Source organism: Ipomoea triloba, chromosome 12 (assembly GCF_003576645.1).
Source record: "Ipomoea triloba cultivar NCNSP0323 chromosome 12, ASM357664v1".
Classification (NCBI taxonomy): Eukaryota; Viridiplantae; Streptophyta; class Magnoliopsida; order Solanales; family Convolvulaceae; genus Ipomoea; species Ipomoea triloba.
In genome coordinates, this window is record NC_044927.1 from 27,021,520 (window position 1) to 27,033,615 (window position 12,096).

Sequence of the window (12,096 nt, forward strand, 5' to 3'; positions counted from 1 at the left end):
AATTGAGCTATTACAAATGCATTCAATTTATATGGTACTTACTTTTATTTTTTATTTTAAAAATATGTTTACTCACATTCATTTTTTAAATTCTTTATTGTCTTTTATTTTGTAGTTTTAAATTTCAAAAAAATAAAAATTTTCTGGTCGATAAACTATATTCGAAATGCAACATGTACTTATCCTTAAAATAAATCATCAACTTGTCAAATGATTGGTTGGTTTGATAATTATATTGATTAATCTAAAAGCAAACAAACACACAAGATTTTGATATATCAGAATATGATGGGATATAACGTCACATTCTTCTTTACCATCTCAACAATATATCCTCACATTCCATCTTTAATAGGCTAAGATCGAATATGACAAAATCTTGTCTACAATGGATTTCATACCAAACCTAATCACACTTCTAATAACAATAGAAATCCTATGTTTAGTTAATAGTTATTGATTCGACTTAGGGGGTGTATTCAATCATGACTTTCATAGATTTTTAAAAACTTTTACTAACTTTAAAAGTTTGGCGGTATTCAATTTAGACTTTTAAATACTCTTTAAAAGTCTACCGGTATTGGATCCAGACTTTTCAAAACTTTTTAAAAGTATACTGGTATTCGATTAAGACTTTTATAGAGTATTTAAAAGTCTACTGGTATTAAAAAGTTATTAACTTTCATAGATTCTGTCAAAATAGGATTTGTGTAAACTTTTTCTTCATTAATATAAATAGATGAAATCCGACGTTTCAACCACAAACTTTTCAACATTCTCTACAGACTTTTTATTCTCTCTATCTAAACCAGAAGAATTTTTCATCAATTTTAGGGTACGTTTCAAAATATTCATAGAAAAAAAAATGTTGCGATCGCAACAAAAAAAATTGTTGCGATCGCAGCAAAAACGATCGCAGCAAATTAAGCTTGCTGCTGTTGGCAGCAAATTTATGCTGCGAACAGCAGCAACAACAACATAACTATTTTATTTTTTTTTCAAAATACATAAATATTTTGTTTGAAAATATAATTTATATTTTATAATTTTTATTTAATTAATATAATTTAATATAATTGTATGTTAATTAATTATTAATATATGTATTTGTGTTAAGTTGATTTTTTTGAGAGATTAATATACTCTATTTTTGACAATCAATATTTATTTTTTATTTTTTTACAATGCATTAATTTATTTATGATTTACAAAAATATACTTTTGTAAGAAAACTATAAATAATATATTAATAGAAGTTATGGAATGTTTGTGAGGGTGTATTCAATTTAGATTTTTTAATGATTTTTGTAGACTTTTTAACATGAAAAAGTTTTTCAAAGTTTATAAATGTTTGTTGTACGGATATTTATAAACTCTTACAAAGTTGATAAAAGTTTAAAATATTCTAGAAAAGTTTACAAAAACTCTACAAAAGTCAATTAAAATACATCATTTTAAAAGTATTTGAAAGTATTTAAAAGTCTTGATTGAATACACCCCCCTTAATTTATTATTTATAATAATAATAATAATAATAATAATAATAATAATAAGAAAAAATGACATTTTTTCCTATTAGTTATACTAGCAGTTGACCCGTGCGATGCACGGAATGAAAATATATCAAGTCAAAATGAAATATTGGCGAAAACGAAAAGAAGATAAAACAATATTAATAATGACAGAATTTATAAATTATTAAAGACCTCTTTGTAAACTACATTAGTAGTAGAATTACAATCTTGTTTTCATTCATCACATACTAAAATCTTCAGTCCGTCTAGTTGACTAACTCTTGATGCGGCAACATATAATTGGCCATGCACAAAAACTGGTTAATACGCTCAACGGGGTAACTAAGGATGATTGAAAAACTCCAAATAATTGATTTGGAGTTTGAATTGAAGATAACCGATTATGTTTTGGAGCAATGACATTCTCATCTTGTATCGAATTTTCATTTTCTACATAACAAAAATAAATTCAAGTGACAGTTTTCCTCCCTGATACGGAATATGTTAAATGGATATATTTATCCTTAAAATAAATATTTCATTTATTTTGTCACCCCAAAAAATTATGACCACGATTTGGTTCAAACCGAACAGCCACTATAGCAACAAAACTGAAAGGTTCCGACTACAATTTAGAATCGGTACCCAATATTTAGAGTTTATTAAAATCGTGAACCAAAACTGCTTATTCATGTTGTGAACTAAAAAAAATAAAATACATTACTTATTTGATTTAGACTATTTTTAAAATAAAAACAAAATAAAATTTTAAAAGAAAGTTTGAACCAACAATTCAAACTGGATCCAGAATTGTAAACCGACGATTCAAAATCAAAACTAAATCGCAGACATATATATACTTATATGTGAGAATATGAATAAATGTGAAAAAGAACATACACTATTTATAAATATTACGGAGTATAATTATAATTCTAAACTAATGATAGTAGTTGTTCTAATTCGAAGGGGATTCAGATTCACATAATAATTTGCATGATTCACTACACATTGTGAACGACGGAGTATCATTTAAAATGGAGTAAATACCCAAAATGGTCCCTCGACTATAGCTTAATTCACAAATTGATCCTCGACTTATGATTTTAACCAATTACATCCTTGACTTTGCAATTTTTACCTAATTTAGTCCTCCTTTAATGAGTCCGTCAACTGGCCGTGAAACACAGAGATAGTCACGTAATTTCACATGGGCACTTTATTTTTCTTATGCCTTCATCAGATCTAGCCTCCGGAACTGAAAAATCATCACTAGCAAATGCATAGATTTTTACCTGAGATGTAGAGCTCACATTTTCACTATCATCATCGACTTCTTCGTCCATGCTTTGCCGTCCACCCCCTACCACACCGCCGGTCAAGCTTTGCCACCGATCTACTGGTGCTGCCGACGATCGTAGCCGCTGGAGGTCGCCAGAAGCTCGTCGGATTCATCGCCTGCGATTGTTGTTGCCGTGAGGAGGAAAACAAGGTGGAGACTGGAGAAGTAATTGGCCGTGGGAGATCCGATCGATCACCGCCGCCCGTGCCACCATCGTCGTCCCCTCCCTCTCCCTCCGTCACCTCCATTTTCAATTTCGCCACTCATTCCGTGAAGATCTGTGTAAAATTTTCACATAAATTAAAATCTGTCGATTTGCAGCCATGCCTGGTGTCAAATGCTTCAATAATGCCTTTATAGATACAGATATGAGCCTCAATTTCTTTGTGCTTTTTGGTGGGCAAATTGTCTTTGTAAGGGAGGGGAGCTTTTCGGGAAGGTCGCTAAGGGTCGTTTCAGCGAAGATCTCAGCCGTAAGTATTTCCAGCAGTTGATCTCCGCCGTCGGTTACTGTCACTCGCGCGGCGTTTACCACCGCGACCTAAAGCCCGAGAATCTGTTGCTGGACGAGAAGTGGGACCTCAAGGTGACCGATTTCGGGTTGGGTGCGGTGAAGGATTAGGTCCGACCCGACGGCAGGCTCCATACCTTGTGCGGCACCCCGGCTTACGTGGCGCCGGAGATTCTCACACAGAAAGGCTACGAGGGCGCAAAGGTTGATTTGTGGTCGTGTGGCGTCATCCTTTTCGTGCTCACGGCGAGATTGCTTAGAGTATATGTGAAATTACGTGACTGCCCTTGTGTTTCACGGCGAGTTGACGGGCTCATTAACGGAGGACTACATTGGGTAAAAATTGGAAAGTCATGGATGTTATTGGTTAAAATCATAAGTCGAGACCAATTTGTGAATTATGCTATAGTCGAGGGACCATTTTGGGTATTTACTCTTTAAAATGTTAACCGAAGGTACGTATAATAATCTATTACACCTATTATATAATGTACACATATAGTTAGTGCTAAAGTCTAAAAGTCTATAATGGAATTTTTAAAAATAAGTTGGTCAGCCTATATGACAAGTCCAACCTGTGGGAGACTAACAAAATAGTATAATTTTTAAAGTGAGAGCTGCTTAAGTTGATTAATAGCCCAACTTCCCAACTTGAGTTTCCTTTGCTCTCTACAGAAGTGAACAACTCTCTCTAACATCTGTATGGTGGGAGAAATCGGCAACTTCTTAATGAAATCTTCAAGCTCATCAAAGTATCCATGCCGACCAAACAGTTCAATCATGGATTCATAATGCTCCAACCTAGGGGTAATCCAATATTTATCACTCATCAAATCAAAATACTGTCTACCTAACTGTACATGACCCTCACGAATGCACACACGAAATATAGCTTGGAACGTAGTACTGTCTGGTCTAATTCCCTTCTCCTTCATTAATTCGAATAATTCAAACACATAGTCACTCCTCCTATTATGATAACATCCCAGCATCAAAGAGTTCCAGAGAACCAAATCCTTTTGAGGTGTTGCGGCAAAAATATCGAGAGCATAGCCAACACAACCACATTTGGAGTACATGTTAACCAATGCTCCATTAATCACAATATCCATCTCATAATCATTTCTAATAATGTATCCGTGGATTTGTTTGCCTAGTTTCAGAGCAGAAGTATTTGCACAAGCAGCCAAGAGGGTTCCAAAAGTATACTTACTTGGTATTGTCCCTCCTAGCATGTCTGAGAAATTCACTATTGCTGTTTCGCCCATCCTATGGGACTTATAGCTAGTTAATAAAGCATTCCAAGAAATTGCATCCCGCCATCGACTCATTTCACGAAACCATACTCTTGTCCATCTCAAGTACCCACATTTTCCATACATATCAAGAAGCGCATTGGCAACAAACAAATTGGAGTGGAGTTCATGTCTATACATGAATCCATGAACCTGTTTCGCCAATCCAATATCTGAAAGGGCAGAAGACACATTGAGGACCAATCCAAGAGTAACATGATCAATGTCCCTAGTCTGTTTGCACATCAGAAAGATAAGCTGTAAAGCTTCATCCCATTCACTATTATGCACATAGCCTGCAAGCATTGCATTCCATGAAATCACAGTCTTTTCCGGCATCTCGTTGAAGAGGTCCCTTGCCTCCCTTGTTTTCCCATTCATTGCATACCCTGACAACATCGAAGTCCAATGAATCAAATCTTTTGAACAGATTAAGTCAAAAATCCTTCGAGCACTTACCAAATCTCCAAATTTTCTATACAAATCAATAAGAGAATTTGAAACCACCTTATCCATCTCAGCATTAATCTTAATAGAAAATCCGTGAATTTGAAGCCCTTCTGTGAGCCCACCAATGGCCAAGCAGGCAACAAGGGCATTTGATACAGTAAATGTCAGAGGCACCACATTTGCCCTCACCAACTCTGAAAACAGAGACACAACATCCTTTCCAACACCCATGTCAAGATACCTTCTGATGATTACATTCCATGAAACATTATTTGGATTCTCAATTTCATCAAACATCCTCCTAGCATCATCCATCTCCTTGCATTTCCCATACACATCCACGAGTGAAGTTTCCAGAATTGCATTTCCAGAGAAGCCAAACTTCACAATGAGAGCATGCACTTGTCTCAAAATCCAAACATTCAAGAGAGAAGCACAGGACACAAGAACACTTGCAAATGTGATCTCATTAGCAGAAACCCCTGACTTACGCATGCACAGAAACATTCCCAACACGCTCTCGGCATACCCATTTTGCGAATAAGCAGTAATCATCGCATTCCAAGACCCGCCGTCTCGTTGAGGCAATTCATCAAACAAGTCTTGGGCATCCCTCAAGCAGGTGCATTTTCCGTAAGCTTCAATAGCTCTATTGAGCAAAAACAGTGGCGGGTTTGGGGAAAAGGTGACCAAGTGGGACTCCACTTTCCGGACCTCGACAGCGGCTTTGTTTGAGGCACAAGTTCTGAAGAGATGAGCGTAGAGAGCGGTCGGAAAGGGGAATGGGGCAGCAAAGAGGACGGAGACGGCCTTTCCAAGACTGCCAGAGCGGAGGTGTTTGGTGATTGTGGTGGTTAACGCTTTAACTTCAGCCTGTCGCGGTGGTTCAATGCGATTAGTGGTAACGATCTTAACGTTGAGAAGACGATTCAAGATTGAGGCCTTGTTTGCGCCCATGTAAAATAGAGAATAATTAATACTCCTATAATTTCATCCATTAGATCCTGTATACACAATAAGTAATTTATAAGAATGCAGTTTAAGATCCAATTAGCATATTGTAAACAAGACTTAACTTCTTGCAGGCATACTTAGCTGCTTATATGATTTTTACTTAAGTGCTTAACAATTTTTTATTTTTTTTGCAAATGTGTGAAATGACAGGTAACAGGTGTAGGAGTGCAAGTATTTAGGGACAGGTTGACAAACAGAGACACTGACAAGTAATAAGAGGTGTAATTGTATAGAGGACAAATGTATAGGTTTTTTGTAGGTTTTCTGTGGGTTTTGTATATAGGGATTAAATGTATTTTTATCTACAATATTAATAAATAAATAAATATTCTTATCAAACTAATACAAGCTGTACAGTTTTCAACCTTTTAAATTAAGAACACAAATATATCTTATTACCATATAATTTGTTAACGGCAGGACCTTACTCTTAGGGACTAGCATCTTATTATAAAAACTCTAACAATAAGGCAAAAAGAAAAAGAGAACAAATCAATTACACAGATAAATCCCAAGTTGCACAGGGTTAAGGCAGAACTATAACTTTTATCAGTATATAACCTCCAACTGTTAGGCACAAATACACAATAAATAAAGCATGCAAACAAGGTTAATCTATCTAAAAAAAAAAGATTAATATAATACTTGCATTATACGGAGTAATTTTCTTATGAACCATGAAGTACGGAGTAGTAATTAAAGGATAACTACCCCAGTAGTTCTGTAGAAAAAGAATTTCAAATTACAATTTAATAATTCATTTTGAATTTGTTTGGGTCTTGGAATGGATCCTCTCACCTCTCATTATGTTGACTCTTGAAAGTTCACTTATGGTTTCCATTTGAAACCATAAACCCATCTTTTTGTAAGCAAAAAATCCTTAAGATAACATGTGAATATGATTGTTTCGTAGTTCACCTAGCTTAGTATTCAGAATTGTCGATGAATCCTTTACGGTGTTCTCCCTTCTCACTGTACCCTCTCGCTAAATCGGTGAGAAATTTAGACTAATCTCCATCCTAGTTTGCAGATCTGTTCTTATTATTTCTCTAATAAATTCATTTGAATGTCCGGATTTAGGTTTTCTAGATTTGTTTTGTGTAATTTCTGACATTACTGCTATAAACTAAAAGTAAAGCATGTTGATTTCTAGTTCAAATAACAAAATGCAAGTTATAGTTTTACTTTCGCACATGCAAAGGAAGTAGTGTTGAAAACTATGAAAATCCCTATATGGTACTTATTATTCCTCACCAATTGCGAAAAAACTACTATGAAACATCAATTTTTTTCTCATTTTTAAGAAACTAACATGATTTAGATTTTAGACTAACGTTCCAAAACAAAGTTAATTAGTAAAGCAGATTAACAGTTAATTACAAATTAATAAATTACCAAAGCAGGCCTCCTCTCCACAGGCAGCCAGCAGACTAAGTACTAAAAACCGCATCAATAGAACAATTAAGTACTAACCAACCTTGGTCGACGGTGCTCACTCGCCGAAGCCCGTGATCCTCGGACAGTTCGCTGGCAGTCTCGGTCTCTCAGAGAGTCGCAGCAGCAGCGTAGTGAATTTAGGATTTAGGGTTCTGGACAATTAACAACAATATTATGTATTTATGTTCATAGAATCACAGTTCAAGTGTTCAACACTTCAACATTATCTTCACAGTTCACAAAATAACAAAGCTAAAACCTAAAAGCTTAGTTACTAAAACCTGTTTAGTGCGAATGTGAGAGGGAGAAGGAGTGAAAGACTGACCGGAGAAGCGGAGGGAGAGAGACCGGAGCTGGCAGGAGTGGCAGCGCGAAGGTCGCCGTTGGAGTTCGCACTTCGCAGTCGAGACCGAGAGAACGGAGGAGCGGCGTCGCCTGTCGCTGGTCGCCGCCTCGGCGGCCGCTTTTGACTCGTCTTTGGTCGGAGGTCGTAGAGAGGGCAAGAGGCAGAGAGCAGTCGAGTAGAGCTAGAGAATTAGGGAATTAGGTGATTTGGTTTTAGAAAAAACTGGCCAGTTTAACCCGGATAAAATCCGGGTTGGGATTTTCACCACCCAACCCTCCTGAAACACTGGCTAAACGAGCATAATCCGGCGAGTCGGACCCATTTTGACTTCTATAATCATATCATAATCTATTATCAAAACAAGAAAATAGTGTTTAATCCACCCAACCACCCCTTTGTTTTTATTATATGTTCATACTGCATTTCTTTATTAATGTTTCCATTTGTCACTTGGAAAGTTTGCAAACTTTATCCAAAAATGTATTTCAACATAAGCCGATTATGTGATTCTAACGAGTAAGTGTGCTCTAACTCCTCTAAGAGCATCCTTAATAGTGAAGATTCTTTGTAATTTTTGAGCAGTTTTTGTAAATGTGATTATAAAAGAAAAAATGGGAGAGAAGATAAAAAAAATTGATGTAAAAAACAATTCCAACGCCATTTTACGCGCCCAGCGTGGGCATGCGAATCCTTAATAGTGAATATTTTTTGTAATTTTTGAGCAATTTTTGTAAATGTGATTATGAAAGAAAAAATGTGAGAGAAGATAAAAAAAATTGATGTAAAAAACAATTCCAACGCCATTTTACGCGCCCAACGTGCGCATGCGAGCAAAGGCAAATGGCCTTTATTGTTGGTGGGTCACATTTTCTGCAATAAACTCCAAATTTGCAAGAGTAAAATTTATCTTCTCTCACTTGTCTCTCTTTTTCAACATAGTATAAATTTTCTTAAAAATCGTAAATAGAGCATTGGTTTAGATGCTCTAAGTGAAGCCTTACCCTAACTAACAAAGGATCGCAAGGAAGTGTGTTTCGGGTGAAACCAATAAATAATTATAAAGAAATAAATCAATATCATATTTTACCAGTTCAAATAAATAATGTTGATAGATGTAATATACTCAAACTATGACATACTGATTGAGAGAATTACTTTGTGCTACTAAATCACATGATGATTAACAAATTAATGCTATTTGGTTGGCTCGCTTTGAAAAAAAAAGAATGAAGAAACACTGATACAAAATTTAAAACAAATTTGAAAAAAAAGAATGAAGAAACACCATTTGATACAAAATTTAAAACAAATTATACAAAGCTAACAATATGACATCATCTCAAAAGTTGTATAGTAACATCGTACAACATCCATAGTAACAACATAAACAGAGAGTTAATCGAAGCACAATGCAATAATTAAGCAAATAACCTTAAATTAAGAATTCCAATCAGAACTATATTACGAAAAGATTTAAGAATCCATGATCATCAAGAACTCTTTATCCTTCTCCAGCTTATCCATGGCGCTAGCCTCCAACGTGATCTCCACGTCAATGCTTCTCCCTCCATTTTTCCCTTGATACAAGTACAGCATCCCATCGAATCTATTGTTCGACCCGCTCCGAACACTCTCGGGCTTTCCGAACCCGAAATCAACCTCGTACACCTTAAAACGCGGCGAACTTCCGACGGCAACGCAATTCATGCCGGCGTCCTTAAATTCGAAGATCTTAGGGTTGTTTTCCCATTCTTTGTTGCGTGCTTCGATGGTTTTCGCGTCGTGGGAGTCGATGGCTTTCTGAATGAGCGCCGCCGCGAACTCCGGCGGGTTTGCGAGGAGGGTTCCGGCGGCGGTGACGGTGAAAATGGCCTGGATCAGGTTCCCGAAGTAGCTCTCCGGCATCGGGGGGTCCACGCGCTTGCGGCAGTCGGCGAACACGGTGAAGACGGTGTAGTCCTCGGGCTTGAGCTGGCGGGCGCGTGTGACCGCGTGCCATACGTGCGTGGAGAGGGACTGGAAGGTGGAGAAGGGTTTGGAGCCGTCGGATGCGTTGGCGTTGACGTGGGCCTTGATCTTGTCGATTGCTGAGTCGGAGAACTTGAAGACTTTTTCCCGGAGTTTTGGTGGGCCCGGTTTTGCATCTGTGGGGTCGACGCCGTTGACTGCTGACTTGGCGTGCTCTGGTGCGTCCGATGGCTTGGAGAGGTTGAGCTTCACTTTGGTGTTCCGAGATTTGGTGCGGTCGAGGAATGGTGGGACCGAGATGGAGTGGGCCCCGCGACAAATCTCAGCCCACGAACTCATGAAGTGCCACGTGGACATCCCATCCAGCACCGCATGATTAAATGCTAATCCAATTGCAACTCCATCTTTAAGTTTTGTGAGCTGTATACAGAAAATCAGCTGTATTTATTCGGTCACGAATTTAATATTTTGGGATACTTTTAATAGGAAACACCTAACAATTTAGCCAAGAACTTGTGTGAGAGTCGTGAGATTCAAACTCATGACCTTCCATATAGGAGAATCACTCCATGTTATTAGAATACAAGGTCATTAACAACTTACAAATTAAAAAATAGATTTTTTTCTACTTTTGATATTGCAAATCTTGAATACTTTTACATTTAGTTTCTAATTATTACTTTTTTATATTTACTTTTAAATCTCTGTTACATTTGATTCTTTGACTTAATTTTTTATCACCAATTACTTATATTAGCTTATGGGGTGAAAATGTTATTTTTCGTTATTTTTTCTTAATTTTATCATAAAGGTGACCAGTAATTATAATTTACCCTAAGTCAATTGCATGGATTTTTTTTTACCAATGACCGAAAATTAGGTCAAGTTTCAAATAACCAGATGTGGCAATAATTTTGAAGCGGTGGGACCAAAAGTGAAAGAGTAATAATTATTAACCAAAAGTGAAACAATTTAATTGTAAAACAAATTTGTAAATCACACATTTAGAATTATAGGTTAAACATAAACACAATAATAATTTGTATAAAATGGGCAGTTTTACACTTTTACATACCTGCACAGAGAGGAGTGGGCGGTGAAGCCCCTCCAAGTTCAAGATTTGTGTGTAAGGGATCAGCTCCTTGAACACGGCGGTTCCTTCTTCATTAATGAGGTCCGCTACCGCCACCGCATCCGCCGCCGCCACCGCCACCTCGACGCCGTCCATGTCGTCGTCGTACTCCACTCTAAACACCCCCTCCTCATCTTTCCCCAGTTTTCCGGCCAGCTGGTAAAACTCCTCCAGCACAACCGCCAGCCCATCCTTCAGCCTCTCCACCGCCTCCTCAAACTCTCCGGCTCCGGCGCCGCAGTAAACCAGCAACTTCTGGTTGTAAAAAAAGGCCAAATACGGCAGATCAAAGGTGACCAGCTGGCACTCTTTTCTCCCCAACGGCTTCCCGGGTTTCACGTTGCTTTTTCTCAGCACTTTCACTCTCTTTTCCTCAGGGGTTTCGCCCGCCATTGTTGCAATGGAAGCAAAAGCTCAGAAAAGAGTGAAGAGTTTTGAGGGTTGAAATTGGAATGGGAGAAAATTAAAGGCAGAGCTTTAATTACTTATAGAGAGTGGATGGTTTGGTTTTGATGCATTTATGCAAAATTTATATCGGTCGGTAGGGGCCCAGTGAATACATACGGTGAGTAGAAGCCAGCAAGCTGTCGTCATTACTATATTATCATAATATTATTTAGACTTACTAAGTATGATTACCATAACATAATTTGTTTGTAACCATATTTGGATTGCAGAGCTTGGTGTAGGTGTGAGTAGGTCAAGATATGTAATGTCCATTTATAATTTTTTTTTTTTTTTTTTTGAAAACCGTCCATTTATAATTTGACACAATGCCAATTTAATTTTTTTTTTTTTTAAATACAATTTATTAGTAATAATTGAGGGTCACACAAACTATACCAAGCTTGACTTATGTTTCTCGTATGATTTGCGAACTATTATATAGGAGTAAGATTTACTCACTTTATATTTTTGGATAGTGGTTGCGAGTTTCTCTCGTCATCCAAATATATTAGTAATGAGTTAATACTTCCAATGATCCTCCGAGTATTAGGATTTTACCAGCTGTGGTCCTCCGAATTTAAAATGACTACAATACTTCCTCTAAGTTTAAAAAAATAACCACCCATGGTCCTTTTAGGAA

General features: G+C 37.0%; 2 protein-coding genes across 3 annotated transcripts; both read right to left on the reverse strand.

Moving 5' to 3' along the window:
* Positions 1–3,599: 3,599 nt before the first annotated feature.
* LOC115999691 (pentatricopeptide repeat-containing protein At3g26540-like) lies at positions 3,600–8,123 on the reverse strand. Of its 2 annotated transcripts, XM_031239560.1 has the most exons (4): positions 7,889–8,123; positions 7,604–7,715; positions 4,230–6,116; positions 3,600–4,187 (listed from the first exon to the last, which is right to left on the reverse strand). In XM_031239560.1, the coding sequence occupies exons 3-4, from the start codon at positions 6,067–6,069 to the stop codon at positions 3,973–3,975; spliced, it is 2,055 nt and encodes a 684-aa protein (XP_031095420.1). In that variant the 5' UTR covers positions 6,070–6,116; positions 7,604–7,715; positions 7,889–8,123; the 3' UTR covers positions 3,600–3,972. The 2 variants fall into 2 exon arrangements, with proteins under 2 accessions (XP_031095420.1, XP_031095419.1); XM_031239559.1 differs by having other exon boundaries at positions 3,600–6,116.
* A 1,060-nt stretch (positions 8,124–9,183) lies between these two features.
* LOC115999856 (BAHD acyltransferase DCR-like) lies at positions 9,184–11,502 on the reverse strand. The gene is made up of 2 exons (XM_031239794.1): positions 10,953–11,502; positions 9,184–10,297 (listed from the first exon to the last, which is right to left on the reverse strand). Exons 1-2 carry the CDS (start codon positions 11,400–11,402, stop codon positions 9,383–9,385), a joined length of 1,365 nt encoding a protein of 454 aa, XP_031095654.1. The 5' UTR covers positions 11,403–11,502; the 3' UTR covers positions 9,184–9,382.
* Between the last annotated feature and the right edge of the window lie 594 nt (positions 11,503–12,096).